Genomic DNA, 20,367 nt, shown 5'->3' with positions numbered 1-20,367 from the left:
GAAGAACAGAATCAACAGGGAACAAGATGATGATGTGTGTGAAGGACAGACTGCTGTGGGACGTAGTGAGAACCAATGCAAGGTTATTGGTGACGTTTATAGAGCAGCTCTAGATGGTGGAGCGCTACTTCTGGGCTTGAGAAATGAGCACGACTGGTTGGATCTCATCGTAATGCAGGTTTGGGATGACAAGCAGTAGCTGCAGAACTTTCAGGTTTGCAAGGCCACATTTCTCTAGCTGTGTGCCGAGCTTGCCCTAGCCCTCCAACTCAGAGCCACTAAAATGAGAGCTGCAATGACAGTGGAGAAGTGAGTGGCAATTGCACTGTGGAAACTTCCATTGCTGGATTGCTATTGGTCAGTGGGAAATCATATAGGAGCTGGAAAATCCTCTGCAGGGGCTGTTGTCATGCAAGTGTGCAGGGCCATTTAATCATCTCCTGCTATGCAGAACTGTGACTCTCGGCAACTTGAAGGGCATCGTGGATGGATTTGCAGCAGTAGAGTTCCCAAACTGCACTGGAGCAATAGACAGCATGCATAGCTCTATTTTGGCACCAGACCACCTTACAGCAGATTACCTCAACAAAGAACTATTTTTCTGTGGTTATGCAAGTCTTGGTGGATCACTAGGGATGCTTCACCGACACCCATGTTGGCTGGTCAGGGAAGGTGCATGACCCTTGCAACTTTACGAACATAGGAATGTTCAGAAAGTTGAAAGCAAGCACTTTCTTTCCTGACCAGCCATTAAATATCACCAGTGGTAAATGCCAGTAGTGATCCTGGGGAATCCAACCTACCCTTTGCTCCTCTGGCTTGTGAAGCCTTACACCAGTCACCTCAACAGCAGCAAGGAAAGATTCAACTACCAGCGCAGCAGGTGCAGAATGACAGTTGAATGCACTTTTGATAGATTGAAGGGATGCTGGCATTGTTTAATCACTAGATTGGATCAGAATTGAAAAAAAATCACAATGGTTATAGCTGCCTGTTGTGTCCTGTGTAATATTTGTGAAGCAAAAGTGGAGAATTTGCCACTGGGTTGGACAGTGGAGGTGGAGTAGTTGTCTGCTGAGTTTGAGCAACCAGAGACAAAGGCTATTAGAGCTTGTTGCAAAGCTATGCGGCTAAGAGAGGCCTTGAAAGAGTACTCCAACAGTGAGCCACAGTAATGCGTTATGGTGGACTTTGTTTTACCTTGTCTTGCTATTTTGGGGCCTGTTAGGAGTTGTGTGATGCATGGTGTACATCTGTGAATATAACACTATCAATGCACTTACTAATTTTGCGATGCTTATTTTACATTTATGATTACGCGGTTTGTCACAGACACTGAGTTGTCATGCTGTACAGTAACAAGTAGGTGCTTTCAGAACTTCTAGGCACTCTGCAGCGTATGTTGTGAACTAATAAATCCTAGAATTTTATTCACTAATAAAACCAGTCCAAAAAGAAATCTGTGCAGTTTAAAAGCAAATTAATTAAAAACTTTAATTAATGGCACAGAAATTAACAAGGGGAAAGAACACTCATGACTGTTTTAACTACACCTCAGTCATGGCGTTCACAGGTCAGTGTATGTGAAGTTGTGGTTGTCCTTAATGGTGCTCAGGGTCAAGTGGTAGGGATAGGGCTGTGGCCCCTGATACCATGGTGAAGGGGGGTGTCAGGAGGTACTGCAATGGAGTTCTCCATGCACTGCAAAAGGAGATGAGCCCGTGATGGTTGAACTGTAGGTCCACAAGAGTCTGCAGCGTCTGTTTGCTGGCGGAGAAGTCCCATTATGTCCTGATGTATCTGACTCTCCTTTTCCTTCTGGGACTCCTGGACCTTTCTCATGTCTGCTCTTTCCTTCTCCAGGCTATCTGCAGCGTTCACCCTCTAGGCCCCTTGCTCACGATCTGATGCAGCACTGGCTTGCAGGATCTCATTGAACCTGTCATCCCGAGTACTTTTCTTTCTCCGCCTTATCTGTCTCAAGCATTCCACGGGTGTGGAGTGGGAACCCCTCAAAGCTGCAACGGCAGCAACTGCAGATAAAACATAGAGGTGCCATTGTCAGTATAGTCACAATGAAAAGTGAAAGTGAAGATTAAGCAGTCCCTTCCCTTGCTCCCCTGAAGTTTTAAACAAGGCATGCTTATAGACATTTCTGCTTCAGCGTGCTTCTGTACAGTACCACTCACAGCACCGTTCATGGTGAATATGGTCTGGCAGGGGCCAAGGGAATTGCTTAGTTGCATGAAACTGAGTATAGAGCAGTTGCACTGCGTGCTCAGGCCATTTTCCACAGACTGTGGTGATTGTAGCTAATATCTCACTCCTGAGGGTAACAAAGGCACAGAAAGCACAGCTTTTGCTGGCACCCCGAAGCTGCCGAGGCCTGTATGCTGCTAGCCTGTGTACTGCAATGGTGCCTACTGAAGTTGTTGCTGACTGACAGAGGAAGAAATAAGGCTGCCATACCTAGAATCCTTTGGGAGAGGGTTGCAGAGTACCACTTATTTACTTTCTCCACACCAGTCATGATTTTATACAGGGCCGGCTCCAGGCACCAGCTGAGCAAGCTGGTGCTTGGGGCAGCAGATTGTTCGAGGCGGCATTCCGCCGAATCCTAGGGTGGCATGACCGCTTTTTTTTTTTTTTTGTTCTGCTCCAGCCGCCCTGTATGGGGCGGCGCCGCGGAGAACCAGAGCACCCTGCAGGGCAGTCCTCTTCCTTCCCTCCCCGCCGACCGGAGCGGAGCCCTCGCGGCAGGCAGCAGGAGGCGGCGCAGCGGGAGGGGCCGCGTGGCAGCGCCTCTGCTGTAGCCCTGGCCGCCCCCTTCTCTCTCCTCCCCCCCGCCCCCCCCCACCCGGTCCCCCTGCACCCGCGCTCTGGCCGCGCCGCAGGGTTTTTTTGTTGTTTTTTGTGTTTTGTTTTTTTTTACTTGGGGCGGCCAAAAAGCCAGAGCCGGCCCTGATTTTATAGACCTCTATCATATCCCCACTTAGTCGTCTCTTTTCCAAGTTGAAAAGTCCCAGTCTTCTTAATCTCTCCTCATATGGCAGCTGTTCCATACCCCTAATCATTTTTGTTGCACTTTTCTGAACCTTTTCCAATTCCAATATATCTTTTTTTTTGAGATGCAACTACCACATTTGCACACAGTATTCAATATGTGAGCATACCATAATGGATTTATATAGAGGCAATATGATATTTTCTGGCTTATTATCTATCCCTTTCTTAATTCCCAATATTCTGCTCTAGAATTGTTAATTGTAGATTTTAGAACCCAGGAGGACCACAGATTTGTGAAAATTGTTTTGAGCTGAATCTGACTTCTGTATATGGAACTCTGACTTATCTTGCTGAACTAGTTCCTTTTTCTGCAGCAGGGCCTACTCTTCTTCACAGTTTATTTTTAAAGGGTATGCTTATACTTAAGGCTAAGATTTTGTCATGGATATTTTTAGTAAAAAAGTCAGGGACAGGTCACGGGCTTCCGCTTTATCACCCGTGACCTGTCCCTGACGTTTTTTTACTAGAAGTATCCATGACAAAAGGGAAGCCGCTGGGCAGCACGGGGCCAGCTGGGAGCTCTGGGGTCCCCCTCCACCTCTGGCTCAGAGCTGCGGGGTCCCCTGCCAACCGCAGTGGCTGGAGGCTGTGGGGGTCCTACCATCGCAGGTACCCTGCAGCTCCTGGCTCCTATGGGAGGCGGCAAGACAGTGCAGCTCCAAGACATGGGCTGAAGTCACCGAGGTCTTTGGCAGTTGTGGATTCTGTGACCTCTGTGACAAAATCGTAGCCTTACTTATACTTAGTTTAGTAGACGTGAATTATGTTGTCATTGGTAAGTGGATTTTTGGCTGAGCAAAGCAAGGTCTTGCACTCAACTTGATGGCATTTCTTAGTCACACACTAACTTTTGAATGCTGCATTCAGTCAATTCCAAAATTTTGGGGAATGTTCTGGGCCGCACCCTATTCATTTTTTGGAGGGGGGTGCAAATTAGAAAGCAGAGAAGTGAAAAGGGAGGACACAGTGCCCCTGCCATCTGGTTTGAAGATCCAGCAGTTTCAGCCACCTCTGTAGTTGTCTGTTGATCAAGAACTAGTTGAGGGCAACCATTAACATTTTCCAGCATGCCAATACCCATTCTAGGCTCTACCCATATTCCCAATACCGTTTAAAAATGCTGGCACACATAATGACTTATCTCTCAGACAGAAAGTGGGGGGAAATGGGATTGGAGGTATGCTGGGAGGTGCGAACAGCCCATGTTATGGAGGGAAGGGTGAATGCGGAACACAGAGTCCCTGGCATGGGTAGGTTGGGTTGCAGGAAATGCCAGAAATACAGGGAGGTGGAAGGTTGACATTCAGGGAGCTTGTTGGGAATGGAGGAGTGCAAGAAGCTCCTGTTGTGTGCAGTGTACTTGGTCTACATAAGCAACCAAGTGTGTGACCCTCTAGTTATTTTTAAATCTTACTTGTTCACAAAAATACTATGTGATGGGTATATCAAATAAATAAATAAAAAATCTACAAACCTAGCAATCTTCTGTTCTAGCATCAGCAAGTGTCAATATTGGCCAGCTGGAACATCAGCTTATATTATCAGTGGATCCCTGGAGGATTCGCCAGATTTTAATTGAGTTGCATGGCATGACCTCAGAACGCCAATTCTGGACAATTTCTAGCAAGGTAAATTATTTCTCATAGTATAGCTGAGTATGTGCAGTAGAACCTCAAAGTTACGAACACCTGAGTTACAAACTGACCAGTCAACCACCCATCTCCATTTGGAGCCAGAAGTACACAATCAGGCAGCAGCAGAGATTGGGGAGGGGGGCAGCCAGTACAGTACTGTGTTAAACATAAACTACTAAAAAATAAAATAAAGGGAACGCAGCATTTTTCTTCTGCATAGTAAAGTGTCAAAACTGTATAAAGTCAATAGTCAGTTGTAGACTTTTGAAAGAACAACCATTACATTTTGTTCAGAGTTACGAACAACCTCCATTCCTGAGGTGGTTGTAACTCTGAGGTTCTACTGTAGTTGCATACAGTAAACTCCTTTCCTTGTGGGAATGTGATTGACTGTGGTGACTCCTGGATTCTGATTTTTTTTATTTCTATTCTGACCTTCTGTGACACCTTAAGTAACTTGCTAACTTCTGTTTCTTTCCCTGTCTGTGTAATGGGGATGATGATGATATAGCTAAGAATTCTATATTTTCTGTTAAAAGTTATAGAAGTGTAAAGTATTATTGCACAGTTTTCTCTGGTATGCTTATTACGCTGCTTCCTTGAGTTAGATAGAAATTGTTTTTAAATATGTAACTGTCTATAATACAGTCTCTGGGTCTCTTAAGTCTCTATTTTTATTTTAAAATCCATACCTAAAAAATGCTACCATTCTGCTCTTTTGACTTAAATTACTGTAATTTACTAGTAATTGGCAAAAAAAGCTGTCTTGCATTTTAAGTTGAGTAAAGATTTTTTTATTTTCGACTATTAAATATTCAAAGCATCAACAAAATAGGATACCAAGGGATTTATGTACTTTGTCATGTGGAGCAACTAGTGTGTTTTTATTTGCATATGAACCCTCTGTAAACTTACATTTGAAGAGTTTTTAACTGTAGTATTCACATCCAATTAATAAGAATTTTAAATGTATATGTTGAAGAGTTGGAAACGACATGTGAGAAACTGCTCTTTTCTTTGAGTATTTCACTAAATCTGGTCACTAATGTTTTTACAGTGGTTTAACAGTTCAAAAAATCTGTTCCCGTTCAAATATTTTATATATTTATCTCTTAGTGGGAAGTACCAAATGTTTATGGCAGTGTTATCCTAGGAATTAAAGACAACTTGACTAGAGATTTGGTCTACATCCTGATGGCAAAGGGGTTACACTGCAGTGCAATTAAGGTGAGCAAACTATATATAAATATTTTTATAAATAAAGAGTTCATAGTCTTGATGTTTAATAATACAGATAATTTTCCCATAAAAATATCCTGTTTTTCAATAAGACTTGACTATGTTCTGCCATTCTTTAGTTGCTTATGAAAAACCTGCTGTGCAGTAGGAATAGCCTAGTACATACTGATAAAAGCAGATGTATTCTTGGTGTAATAAGAACATGAACTAAATGAGGTGTATCTTTTGTAACATGCAAGTGAAAGCATAGAGTAGAGTTTGAAGTACAGGACCTGAGAGTCAGGAGATCTAGGATTATAGCAGGGCTGTTAAGGTTAAGAGCAGCTTTGTGTTTAAAACTTGACTGTTCTAAGTGCTCTAAAATCCATATGAGTAAACATATTGCCTTAAAATGTGGTGTGCCTCGTGGGGGCACTGGCTATTGTTACTGATCGAGATTTGGGGCCTCTTGACCAAGGAGTTTGTTCCCAAGATACAGTCCCTAGAGAAAAAACAGCTTTTCTTAAAGTTGACACATCTTGGCAATGTTTTTTGCTCACAGATAGAGATTAGAGCTGGACTCAGATCATCGAAAGCCCAAGGGTTACCCTGACAGAGTGCATGTTACCTGTCAACCCTTTGGGGGAAATCAGATTAAAATGTTTGAAAAAGTTTGCTTCTCCAGTTACACACGCTGAAGTTCACATGTCTAAGGCATTACACTGAGCAAGTGTGCAGAGAGAAGCTATCTATTTAGAAAACTACTTGCACATCACAGTGTCTGGGTTGCTCCGAGGGTATGCTACAGTCATCAAGTCTGAGCACCACACTAGGCTCTGAGTTCAGATCCAAACCAGGGCAGAAATCTGAACTAAAAATAGCACACAATTGCTCCAAACTGCCTCTGTCAAAGGGGGTGGGAGGGCCTGGGGAAATGTAATCTGACTACAACAGAATATTCAGAAGGTGCTGAAACTATTTTCTTAAACCTACGGAGGAAGCAAACGCAGAGTGGGAGGGTGAGGGTGATTGGAGTGGGAAAGTAGATGGGAATGGGGATTGTTTATCTCAGGGGTCTGACCCTTCTCTCTACCCCCCCATGTGAGCTGGGATCTGGGGGTCCCTGCCGACACATGCGCGCCAGGATCTGATATTTCCAGGTTTTCAGAAGCTTGAGTTTTTCTAAATTCAGTATTCTGGAAGGACGTAGCTATCACTGGGCAACCCTGATTCTGTGTTAATAAAGGTTGGGGTTTTTTTGCCATTTAATCTATTTACAACTCTGCAACAAACTGCCTATAGCAGGGTGCGCAAACTACAGCCCGTGGGCTGTGTCCGGCCCCTCAGACCTTTTAATCCAGCCCCTGGGAGTGGGGTTGGCGGCTTGCCCCGCTCCACCCTCCCGGCGGGGTCGGTGGCTTGCCCCACTCTGCCTGCCCAGTGCTCCCATGTGTTCATGAGGGCACGCATGTTTCTGCGGCTGCACAACCCAAACGAGCCTCACATGCCAGCAGCCTAGAGCTTGCAAGTGCATGTGCCTGCTACTTGGCTTAGGTGACTCTGATGTTTTAGTAGTGTTAATTTTCCATTGTTGTGGATAAAATAAAGAGTAGTTGGCCAGGGAGTGACAGCTGCATTGTTCACATTAATCAAAGAGGGCATGGAAAGGGGGTAAGTTTGGTTTAATTATTGTAATACGTTGTTAGGATGATATATTTATAATAGTAAGTAAGGTTTTATGTTTATTTCCACTAAAAATTATCTTTATTTAATTAAGTTTATTTGAATATCTCTGAATTGTTAATTTCGTGAGCATTCATGGCCTGCCGTGCAATTTCCATACCCAAAAAGCTTGCCCACCCCTGTCCTATAGCCTGGGTTTGTCAGTTAACACCTCTGTGCCTTAGTTCCCCACCAATAAAATGGGTATAATACTGAACTCGCTGAAGTGTTGGGCTAAATTCATTAAGGTGGAGTTTTTGCTTAGGACACATTAATGATTAATACACTAACTTATCTAAATTTGGAAAAGACTTCTTGCAACTAGCTAACACTTTTGAATGAATATTCAGCATGTGAAACCCTGTTTCTTTGCCTCACAGTTCCTGGTTAATGAACTATACATAGGATGAAACTATAACCATTTTATAACTAGAAAACTCCAGTTGAGTCTTGTGACTTTTCCTTTTATAGTATGTTTTTCTTCTGAAACTTTTTATTTTGCTTGAAGAATTTGGGATTATAGAACTCCTGCGTCTTTCAGGATTTGATAACATTTACTGTGGTATGTTGGCTCAATCTGAAATTTACTTACTTTATTCAAAGATTAGGGCTTGATCCTGAAAGGTAGCAAGAACCCACAACTCCCATTACATAGATGCCAAGGCTTGAAGTAATCCAGAATGGGTTAAAACAATATTCCAACTTTTCTTATTATTGTAATTCAACCAAAGTAGTGGTGTCACTTTCACACATGCTGTGCTTTATTACAGGATTTTGTCCATGCAAAGCAGCTTTTTGCTGCTTGCCTGGAGCTTGTGACAGAGTTTTCTCCAAAGCTGCGCCAGGTCATGCTGAATGAGATGCTGCTCTTAGATATTTACACTCATGAAGCAGGAGCAGGGGTTTCTGGAGAACGTCCTGCTTCTGATTTGATCAGCAGAGTCCGAGGATATTTGGAAATGAGGGTACCTGGTAAGAATGTAGCTGACTGATCTCTTAGGAAAGATACAGTAAAATGCAAAGGTGGTAACAGATTTGCAAAAGCGAGAAAATTCAGGGTTCTGTGACCTTCAGTACTTAGGTTATAACCAGGAACAATAATAAAAAGTAGTAAAATATTAAATATATTTTTAGTTGTCTTAGTGAGTTTTAGCATCTTGAAGTGAGCTAGCTGTCCATGGACTGCACTTTGCCAATTTCTTTTAAATAGAGCTGGGCAAATAACTGGTTTTTGTTCTCTGGCAACTTAGGGGAAAAAATTGGTTTGACCCAAACTGAAACTGATATTTTTTGCATGCTGTGTTTGTTGTAGCCATTTTGGTCCCAGGATATCAGAGAGACAAGGTGGGTGAGGTAGTAGTTGGTGAGAGAGACGACAAGCTTTTGAGCTTACATAGCTCTTTATCAGGTGACCTGAGTAAGCTCAAAAGCTTGTCTCTCTCACCAACAGAAGTTGGTCCAATAAAAGATATTCCTCACCCAGCTTATCTCGCTGAAATCATTTGGAATTTTTGGCAAGTCAAAAAAAACCACATTGTTTTGGATTGAATAAATTTTTGTTTCCAGACTTTTAAATCTTATTATTATTATTTTAAATAAAAGCAAAGGAAGTGAAGGGCTCGCTTGATGGAGGAGATGGTGGTCCTCTATATACCCAATAGCCCAGTGATTAGGACACAGCTGCAATGTGGGAGACTGACATTTGAATCTCTACTCTGAAGCAGGAGTTTGAATCCAGGTCTCTCCCCTCCCAGCTGAGTGCTATAACCACTGGCTATAGGAGGATTCTGGGGTGGATCTCTCAGTCCCTCCTGTTGAAGATGTTTTGCTTCATGTAAATAATTAAACACTGGATCAGGGGTTTGGATGAGGGAGAATCAAGTTCCAAGAGAGTGCCCTAATGACCAGTCTGGAGAGTCATATTCATTCATTCTCTCTCTCTCTCATATATATGATTGTTCATTGGTATTTTAACAAATACCATTTTGGAAGCAGGATACTGCAACTTCTGTTTACAATCTTCTAAAGGCTATGTCCTGCTTTTCATAAGCATGGAACAGCTACGAGATGAAGTTAATGGAAGCTGCTGATGCTCATCTCCTCCAGAAATTAGGCCCCCTCTGTATCCATCTACCATGTTTGCTACTATAAAATATAAGAAGCTGAAATGTTTTGATTGTGGGAATATATGTTTGGTACAGTGTAGGCCTAGCCCCACAACTCCTGGTCTTAACTGAAATTATTTCTAGATCTTCCCAGCTGTTTGTCATGTTTATAAATGATAGTGTTTCATGGGGGAAAAAATTGATGACCTAATATTTAGTTGATGAGCTAAACATTTTTTTTATAAATCTCTTCTAGATATTCCTCTTCGACAAGTTGTAGCAGAGGAATGTGTTGCCTTCATGTTAAACTGGCGGGAGAATGAATACTTAACTATGCAAGTTCCTTTACTTCTGGTTCAGACTAATCCTTATGTGAAGGTAATGGATGTTCAGACTGAAAGGGGCAAGATGCCATACTTCGCCTCTTTTCTTCCCCCTCCCCCCCCCCCCAAGGTTCTAGTACTTCTGAAGGCATGTGTCATTCTTCATTGTTTCTGTCAAGTTTAATTCTAACTGCAGTAATGAGTGGGAAGAGGTCTTCCAACGAACCAAATACTGTGTAGCAAAACTAAGCACTGTTGGTTGAAATTCAGTAATATCTAAAAATAAGGTTGATTTGTCTCTGGATTCCATCTGTGCTACAAGAGTAACTGAGACAGGAGATGGGGCTTACACCACCTTTGTCCACTGACCTGGCAGCAATCTGGTTTCATCAGTATCTAGCACTGGAGGGACATAAACAGTAATGAGTTAACCTACCTATACCGAATATTGAAACAATGCTGTGAATGGGTCCCCTGCCTCAATTATATTTGGGACATGAATTATTTCAGTAGGAGGTTTAGGTGTGAAAAGGATTAAAGATTGGGCCGTATGTGTATTGTGTTCATAGAGCTCTTCATTTTCCTAATAAACTTCAGTGGTTTGCAGTTTCCAACTCATTACTGACTGTATGTTAAATATTACCGTGGCATTCAAACACCTATCATTTTGGAGTTCTGCTTTTCAAAAATATTTGTTTTTTTGTAGCAATATTATGATTACGTATCAGATTATTACCTTAAAGCAAAATACGCAAACATTGTTTTTAGTGGTGAAAATTCTTCTGATCCACTCAGCCTGCTTTGCAGTTACTGTTGATATTTTTAACCTTTTTTATATTCGTATTTTGCTTGCTAGAATGTATAGATAAATGCAGCCCTTAGTTTTGCAGTGTGACCTGAATTCTAATTGGATCAAGAATGGAGCATTGTTTTCTTGGATCTGTTGTGGTTTCCCTAGGCTGCATCTTTCTATTAAAAATAAAGATGTCTGCAGTTTGCTCCCTTTTATGAAAATTAGTTGCAGGCCTCAAGCTCCTGGTTAGATGACCTGTGACACAAAGAGTAGTCATCCCTGCTACTGTGGTATGAAATAGCCTATTTAGACCAATAATCCCTTTTATCCCTTGTAAATATGCAAAGAAGCTCTAGCCACTGTATTTTTGCTGTTTTGTTTTGCTTAGATGGGGCAGCTTTTGGCTGCTACATGCAAAGAACTTCCAGGCCCCAAAGAAAGTAGACGGACAGCTAAAGACCTTTGGGAAGTTGTTGTGCAGATCTGCAGTGTATCCAACCAGCACAAGCGAGGGAATGATGGCAGAGTGAGTTTAATAAAACATAGAGAGTCTACATTAGGCATTATGTACAGGTATGTGTCCACGAATTATTTAATAAAATCAATCTTTGAATTCTAAATTTGGCCTTGTCTTCATTCAGGAATTGCCCTGTTTCAGCAATCAGTGGCCAGCAACTGACATAGCTACAACAGGCTGGGCGTTTTTACCAAAGAGCATTCAGTGCAAATCCCACCTGCTCTTGCCTACTCTTAGCGGTCGGCATTGATATAGTGACACTGATTGTTAAATCAAGGCTATTCCCAAAAGTGGACAAGGCCTTTGAATACTTAAGGTGAAATCCTGACTCCACTGAAGTCAATGAAAAAAATTCCTATTGACTTCAGTGGGCCCAAGCTTTCACCTTTAATATCTAAGCCTCTGCTAATTTTATTTGATTAACCCAGAGGCATCCACACTGTGTCCAACTGAGAGCCATTTGCAGCTTGTCTGTAGCCAGTGTTGTCTCCAGGCCTCTGCCCAGATTACAGTGATGTGTTACATGCTGGATCTCTGGTCTTCACAGGCCAGCGCTCTGTACTAAATCTTTCGCAGGGCTTTGTTTAAGAGTAAAACTTTGAGACATACTTTAGCCATCCTTGTGGTGATCTGGTTAATATGTATCTAAAACCAGGCTGCTTTGTCTTTCAGTATTATGTGATTGGCTGGAGGAGAGGGTATACAGGCTTGCTTTTTATGTTCTTGTGATTACATATTTTCTGAAGCAAAAGGGAGCCAAGGCCTAGGTGTACACTGAGATATTGAACCTGTTACGACTCCTCCAGTTCAAACAATAAAAGGTGATAGCCTTGTCTTGATATGAAAACTGTTTAGAATTTGATGGTAAAGGCTGCATCTCTTGTTTGAAATTTCCATGTCCAGCAGTAGTATTGGCAACTGCATATACAGTAAAAACAGCTACAGTGTATCTTTGCATATTAATCTTTGGCTCACTGCTTTGATCCCAGCCTGTAGAATTATGAAAAAGTTGAGTAGTTCACACAGTAACTGTTTGTGGCCCCTACTGCCGTGCATTAAAAGTTCTCTTCACGTGATTGTATATGTCCATTCCACTTCAGGTGTCTGCACACCAGTACACTGGAGCTGGAGAACTTTTTCGCATAGCGGTATTCATCAGGGCAGCGCATGAGCTTTCTGCACACTCGTGCTGCTAGTCGATGGTATAACAGGCAAAGCTGCCCTGACCCTCAGTTCCTTCTCATTCCCCTTGGTCAGTAGTTGTCACACATGTGAGCTCTTCTTACTCCTTCCCTTTCTCTTTAGATCCCCTCTAAAGAAATAATTTCTTGAGCAAAATTCTTTAGCTTAATTAAATTAAGTAGTTTGTAGTGATACTCATTTTAAGCTTCCTTTATACTTTTTTTTTTTTTCCCCTTGAGCTTCAGCTTGGTCCCCAAAGTCCCCAGCTTTCAATAAGTCCCCAGCTTATTACCATTCAGTAATAAGTCCATGTCCGTTAGCAATCCCCACTGCAGCTTCTTAAAGTATTTAGGAAAGGGTCACATTAGGCACAAGTGCCCTATATGAAAAACTGAAAAGTTGAAAAATTGGAGAGAGTTCAGAGGAGCCATTAGAGTGATTATAATGATAGTCTTAAGGCACTCAATCTATTTAGCTTAACAGAGGGGAAGTTAATGGGTGACTTGATTACAGTCGGAAGTACCTACATGGGCAACAGATATTTAATAGTGGATTCTTCAGTCTAGCTGACAAAGGTATAACATGATCCAATGGCTGGAAGTTGAAGCTGACAAATTCAGACTGGAAATAAGATGTAAATGTATAGTAAAGATTAACCTTTAAAACAATTTACCAAGAGTTGTGGATTCTTCATCACTCACAATTTTTAAATCCAGATTGGATGTTTTTCTAAAAGATGTGCTCTAGGAATTATTTATGGGAAATTCTATGGCTAGGGTGACCATATGTCCAGTTTTGGCTGGGACAGTCCTTTTTTTTTTTTTTTTTTTTTTTTTTTTTTTTAAAGCTCTGTCCCGCCGTCCTGCATTTGTCCTGTTTGCTCTTGCCAACTTGATCTGTGTACACTAGGGAGCTTTAATGCGCAGCAGCGGGGTCCACATAGGAAGTTAGTGTGTGGCACACTATGTGCTATAGATTTACACTCCAGCTTGCTGTGCACTATTTCACCTCTAGAGTAAACAGTCCCTAAGGCTTCCTCGTGCTCCTTTTATATTAAGCAATGGAGTATGCTAAAATAAAAGCAAAGGACAAATTAATTTTAAAAATATTGTTCTTGGTGTAACACTTAAAATGGAATAGTCCAACATCAGTAAAGGAATAAATGAAGAACGATGACAAGCATTCCTCTTTAATGCTCCCTATGTATATGCAAAACTGAAATTAAGAATATTCCAATAGGTCAACAGTCTGTTTTGGTTGACCACCACTGTATTATTTCTGATGGACAAATGTTTCTATGCACTTCCAATTTTGTTTGATACCTTACACATGTAACACGTATCTCTTATTTAGGAATGAATTACTCTCTTTTATCAAAAAGTTACGGGTAAGTTTTATGTTGCAGACTTTAACATCTATTGCTTTGTTATTGACACTATCCTCTGGTATAATATTTCATGGATCGTGTTGCCTATTACTTCAGAAAATGTTGAGTATTATGTAAATATTATTTTTGTATGGCAGATGATGTAATTGGGAATTTGTCTGTCTAGCCATACAAACAATGGTTTGTTGAATAGCTTGCTTAAAATTCCACTAGCTTCTGATAGCAGAGATCTTATTAAGCTAACGATCATAGAATGAGGTAGATAAACTTTAATAAATAGACAATAACCATAAAACCAACATTTACCTAAAGATGACATAGCTGACTTTGTTGTGTGCAATTAGGAATTCAGATGAAATTGTCTGTCTTTTCCGTTCAAAGTGACTCCTTCCCTATTACCTTAAAGTCTAATGTGGACTGTATTTTATGCACCCTCCCCCCCCCTCCCCCCCATTCTAAACACTTCCATAGGGGAAGACAGACAGCTACTGTTTGGATCACAAGAAACACATGCACAAGTCAAAAAGTAATGCTTTTTTTTTTTTTTTAGTTTGTGGAGCATTATAGTACACATTGCACTTTAGAGCCAGGGGGGAATAAATATGCACAGTGGTCTAAAATAAGTACCACTTATTTAACATCTTCCTGAGTAGTTTATTAAGGGACTGTCTTTTAGGGCATATCTACACAGGGAGCTACTCCTGATTAGCTCAGTGTGCTGGATGCTCTTCTTCTGAATTAGTTTAATTCATTTTGGAAATGGATTAAGCTAAGGCTACGTCTTCACAGGGGGGGGTCGATTTAAGATACGCAAATTCAGCTACGCGAATAGCGTAGCTGAATTCGACGTATCGCAGCCGACTTACCCCGCTGTAGGGACGGTGGCAAAATCGACCTCTGCGGCTTCCCGTCGACGGCGCTTACTCCCACCTTCGCTGGTGGAGTAAGAGCGTCGATTCGGGGATCGATTGTCGCGTCCCGACGGGACGCGATAAATCGATCCCCGAGAGGTCGATTTCTATCCGCCGATTCAGGCGGGTAGTGTAGACCTAGCCTAATTGAGAATAAAGCACTCTTATTCTGGAATAAGAGCATCCACACATGGAGCTAATCAGGAATAGTTAATCTGATTTAAATTCACATTATTCCTTATCCTAGATTAATCTCCAGGGGTAAAAATAGTTGTATAAAGACTTAATGAGTCCGTTTTCTTTCTTGCAAAAGTCCTTGTAAACACCTTAAAGGATACACCTGCCCTGGAAGAAATAACACTGATATGTGTTGTCTGTCCCTGATGTTGAGGAGAGAGAAAATGGGCTATTGTGTAATCTTGTTTTTTTCTCTTCTTCTTCCATCATAGGAACCACTGGTTTTGACTACAATATTATCCCTGTTTGTTAAGCTTCATAATGTTCGGGTCAGTACAGTGTCGTCATTATCCTTCCTTTTTCTGAATTGCATATTTGCTTCTGTAACTCCTATTTTAATGTCTTTCTCCTCTTAGGAAGACATTGTGAATGATATTGCAGCAGAGCATATTTCTATTTGGCCATCAACTATTCCCAAGTAAGATAACTACTAATATAAAATACTGTTTTCTAATTATTCATGTGTATAGTGTATCTAGTTCCAGCTACAGGTCTGTCGCATCTTACGCTGGGGTTACATTCCGCAGTCAGCGCGTAAAGCGAAAATCGCGTATAGTCAAAATTACATTGAGTGTAATGGCGGGCGGAATCGCCCGCACTACAGGTACAGTATTAAAATTGTTATTTTTCTCTTTTTTTTGTTTTTGTTTTTGCTGACCGCGTAAAGCTGAAATCGCGCATGTTAAATGTGCATAAGATGCGACAGACCAGTATTACGTTAACTGGTTTTCTATTAGAAGGCATAGTTGTATTCATTCAAGCAGGATTCTGATGTAGCCTTACAATGGATCGTTGCTCACAGATATGTATGCCCCGATAGAGGAGCAAGTACAAATGTAGTTTTTCATTAGTTACCTTATTTATACTTTTTATTTAGTAGCTCTAGAAGTTAGTGTTATGAAGTGTTAATTTTTCCAAAATGTTAACAATGGCAAAGGGTGTGTGTGCTTATGTATATAATGTTATCTCTTGAAAACAAGCATGGAGTTTGATGCATTTAAGCTTTGTTTTATTACCTCATACACCTTATCTACACTAGGGCTATATCTGCACTACCAAAAAGGTGTGTGTGTTTTTACAGCAAAAATAACTAACAGCACGTCCCCACCCCAAATCCTGTGGTTAAAAACACACCTCTTCTTGGAAGAGGAAAAAAGGTTAGCTCATTTCCCTTCCTTCCCCCACTTCCTCACTCCCCCATTACAATTTCCCAGTGTAGCTCCATCAGTGGGAGCACTTGAGTATACACATCACTGTCAATCACCATATTATGTAGATCTGCTCTGAGCCAGGTTAGGTATTTATTATTATTTGTATCCTAGTAGCTCCTAGAAGGCCCCAGTTAGGGATCAGGGCTCCTATTGTGCTGGGTGTGCACAACAGTCCCTGCCCCAAAAGAGCTTACAGTATTAACAATGACTAAGCACACAATGGCTATACAATGATTAAAACTCCTGTAGCTGGTCTGCACTAGTGCTTACAGTATTACTGCCACTGGTGCCACTGCACTAATGCTCCCAGTATTACTGCCATCTAGGCTCATTCCTAAACCTGTAGCAAATCAGGCATTACCACAGGTAGTAGTTTCCTTTTCCCACTTTTTTCGTGGAAGCTGAATTTTGCTTGGGACTGTTCTGCACTAGCAGGTGAAAAGTGTCAGATGGGTGGGTGTGGTGCAGTGATACAAGGTATGTCTCCAGATAGTACAGGTAGGTTTGTTCACTTGGGAAATTTTAAAGCAGATTCTTCTCTAAAGGGGTAAATTATTTTTAGGAGATAACTGACAAAGGTGCTGAGACAGCTGAAAAGTTCTGAGGGGAGAACTGAATAATTTCAGAGATGAGTCTTTAAATCAGTGGTACCTAAAATTTTTACCTTGCACTCCCCCTTTACCCCCATCCACGCCCTCCTCCATCTCGGGGCCGGGAGTGGGGCTGCGGCTTTGGGATGGGGGGACACGGACAAGGGTAATGGAGCCAAGGCTGGGGCCATAGCTGGGGGCAGGTGTAGGGCCGTGAGCTGGGGTGGAGCTTGGTGGCGCTCCCTCCCCACCTCCCATGGGGGCTGGCCTGGGTCCCAGTCCCACACCCCAGAATGTTCCACCACACTCCTCTAGGGGGCATGCCCCACAGTTTGGGGACCTCTGCTTTAAATGAACACCTTTTTGACTAGGAGACTAACCCTCACCCAAGTGTGCACCAAGGATATATATGATAGGAAAATCATGCAATTTGGCCCCCACCCGAATTACCATATTTATAACTGCACAGGTCATAACTTGTTTTTCTAACAAGTTAATGAATATTGCAGTGCTGTTGGATGGCCAAATCAGAAGATGTTTTTTCCAATGTTTCCAAAATACAGCTGTAAAGTGGAAAACTTATTTTTTAAATGTGGAGAAACTACTAACGTGCTAAATCCCTGGTATCACTCACTTCCCAATCAGTATTGCATGTCTGCATGCTTTCTACCACTGGAGGTTGCTGTTTGGGTTGTTGTGTTATGCAAATCCTGCAGTGAATCTGGACCAACATGGGTTTGAAGTGTAACTTTTCTCTGTTCTTGAAAGTGAGACCCCATTGCTTACTTTAAGGGTACCACTCTTTCCCAAGGTCTAATGGTGTCGTAGTCATTGATACTATTCTAAACTTTATCAAACTGTGATTGATATATTTGAAAGGTCTCAATACAGGAGATAAAATAGGGTAACAATAATCTTAATGGTGGTAAATCTTATTGGGAGAGGGTGTTTAATTTTTTTTAGCAAAATGACTTCATTCTTAAAGTAGATCTGAAATCAGCTTGTTTGTTTCAGTATAGTGATTGATATTACAAAACTGCCTCTTTCTTTAGCCTTCAGTCAGTGGATTTTGAAGCTGTAGCTGTTACCGTAAAAGAGCTGGTCAGTTATGCACTGACTATAAACTCAAACAACCACTTCTGGTTAATTATTCAGGCAGATATTTATTTTGGTAAGTGAAACCAACGTGTGTGTGTGTGTGTGTGTGTGTGTGTGCGCACTTGCGTGCACTGTGCTCTGTCTTAAGAGTTACTTACCCTCATGTATCTTTTGCATAAGAGCAAAAGCTATGTTATATCTTATACTAATCATTTATCAGTAAAAGCTTAAACAGCATAGAGCTTTTAAAAATGGCAGTGTTTTTGGACTCAAATATGTAAATGGATTGGCAAGGGCAGATCTCAAAGTGCATGCAATGTTAAAGTCAGTGAGATTCCATGTGGTCATGTGAATCACCCTGCAGGATGGGGGCTTTGGGTTCTTTTTCATTATTTTAAAAGCTGAAATAAGTAATTGTGACTTCAAATCTTCAGTGCTAAAGGAAAAATTTAAGACGCTAATACTCTAATTTATATACCAATCTGTAGAATCGGGTGAATATTTGTATTCAGTGATCCAAAAAAATAGTGAAATGTAGTTATTATGAGGCCATTGCTGGAGCAGGGCTCAGAGGTGGTAACTACCTGCCTAAACATGGAATGTTTTTAAAAATAAGATTCTAATAACCCAGCTCAGCCCTGTCCATGTTGGCAAATCAAATAGTAAGGGAAAACCAGTTAAGCAGCTTAGACATTGGTCCTCAAATTCATTGTAAGGGTCAAGATAGGCAAGACATGATAAATCCTGCTCCCTAACCTGTTGGGTTATAAATGGCTGTTGCATTTTGAAGGTGAATGAAATGTTCCCTGTATAGTTTGTGGGTTAGATACCATCCTTTTGTGGGTAAAAGCCCACATGGGTCCTAGAAAATTTCTGAGAGTTTCCACTTGCAGTGTTTCATTCAAATTGTTTTGAGAGAACAGTCTCTCAGAATGACAAGGCACCTCTCAGTTCCATGAATCTGTGGATGTTAAGAGATTCAAGCAAATCTGAGTGTACCAAGAGGGGCTTGTGTGCAGAGTTAACTGCCTCTGCATTGCTTCCTTGGCTCCCCACTTCAAAATAGAAGCATGTGACCTGCATTCTTTTTCCAAAGATGAGGAAGTTGCTCTTGGTTCTACTAAGAACAGGGGGTGGTACTGATACTAATAGTACCAGTTAGAGCCATAAAATAGTTGAGTGCCAGCACAGAACCATTCAGATAAGTGTCGAGTTGTGGTGGAGCCAGTGTTCTAAGCTGAGAGAGCAGTGGATGGGAGCATTGTGGGACTGCAGTGGGAAAATCAAATATATTAGTTCATTGACAATATTTGCCATTTCTGTCCGCATCTGTCCAATAGTTTGAACTGAATTAGTGCAGGGAGACGTTTACAAGATTTTTTTTTTTTTTTTTTTTGAGCTTATGTACTAGGAACATCTGTGTAATATTAGGAGTACAACAGTGTATGAACAAGCATTTCAGGTGCTTGCACAGTTACTGGGAATGTCAACATTCTCTAATATGGATAAGATGCCAGAGTCCAAAATCTACAATCTGATTTCTAGCACCATTTGCTTGTATCTGAGCTACCACTTGACTCTGTTCTTTCCATCCTGGACCCTGTAAATCCCCTTTGAGACCACTAACCTTCTGTGAAGCCTTGGCTGTGGCCTTGAACATTTGAAATAAAAATCTATAGCAGCACCTGCTGACAGTCTTCAGTCCAGCTGTGACAGTATGTTGGTGCTCTCATATTACAAATGGTGCATGTTGGAAACCCCTGTGTGTGGCAGAGAACTAATTCAGGGTGAGGTAGCAAAAAAAAGGGGGGGAGGGATAGCTTAGTGGTTTGAGCATTGGCCTGCTAAACCCAGGGTTGTAAGTTCAATCCTTGAGGGGGCCACTTAGGGATCTGGGGCAAAATCAGTACTTGGTCCTGCTAGTGAAAGCAGGAAGCTGGACTCAATGACCTTTCAGGGTCCCTTCCAGTTCTATGAGATAGGTGTATCTCCATATATTATTATATTATTAATGTGGCAAATAAATCAACCCCACGGGCCAACATAGTGGTACAAATTAAACTATTTTTTAAAAGTCCCACTTGCCCTCCCCAACTCATCAGAGTGAAAACGTTTTAAAATATGAAAAATAATTAAGAGAAACTTGCTTAAAACTTTAGGCTTCATAGTTGTTAATGAGCTTTACTGATTAATCACTTCCTCGTAGCAGAATGTCTTATCACATAGTGGTTACAGTGTTGCCACCTCCATGTACATGTATGCATTTATACCTGGGTGATGAGTAATTCTTCAAGTAGAATTAAACTGTAGTGAACTTTAAAATTTGTCACCATTTTGTGTGTGTGTATGTATTAAATATTAGTGTGAATAATT

The 20,367-nt window shown here is 41.4% G+C and overlaps 1 protein-coding gene across 1 annotated transcript in view; it reads left to right on the top strand.

Moving 5' to 3' along the window:
- Nucleotides 1-20,367, top strand: part of INTS8 (integrator complex subunit 8) — a 76,451-nt gene that overhangs the window by 39,212 nt on the left and 16,872 nt on the right. Inside the window, exons 13-21 of the mRNA XM_065398124.1 lie at nt 4,561-4,694; nt 5,817-5,927; nt 8,411-8,612; nt 10,002-10,123; nt 11,250-11,434; nt 13,914-13,947; nt 15,308-15,364; nt 15,452-15,513; nt 17,949-18,067. Of these exons, the coding sequence (XP_065254196.1) occupies nt 4,561-4,694; nt 5,817-5,927; nt 8,411-8,612; nt 10,002-10,123; nt 11,250-11,434; nt 13,914-13,947; nt 15,308-15,364; nt 15,452-15,513; nt 17,949-18,067 (1,026 nt within the window). The remainder of the gene's footprint in view (nt 1-4,560; nt 4,695-5,816; nt 5,928-8,410; nt 8,613-10,001; nt 10,124-11,249; nt 11,435-13,913; nt 13,948-15,307; nt 15,365-15,451; nt 15,514-17,948; nt 18,068-20,367) is intronic.

This window comes from Emys orbicularis, chromosome 2 (genome assembly GCF_028017835.1).
Source record: "Emys orbicularis isolate rEmyOrb1 chromosome 2, rEmyOrb1.hap1, whole genome shotgun sequence".
Taxonomy (NCBI): domain Eukaryota; kingdom Metazoa; phylum Chordata; order Testudines; family Emydidae; genus Emys; species Emys orbicularis.
Note: the sequence above shows the minus strand (reverse complement) of the source record. Positions and strands in the feature narration are given on the sequence as shown.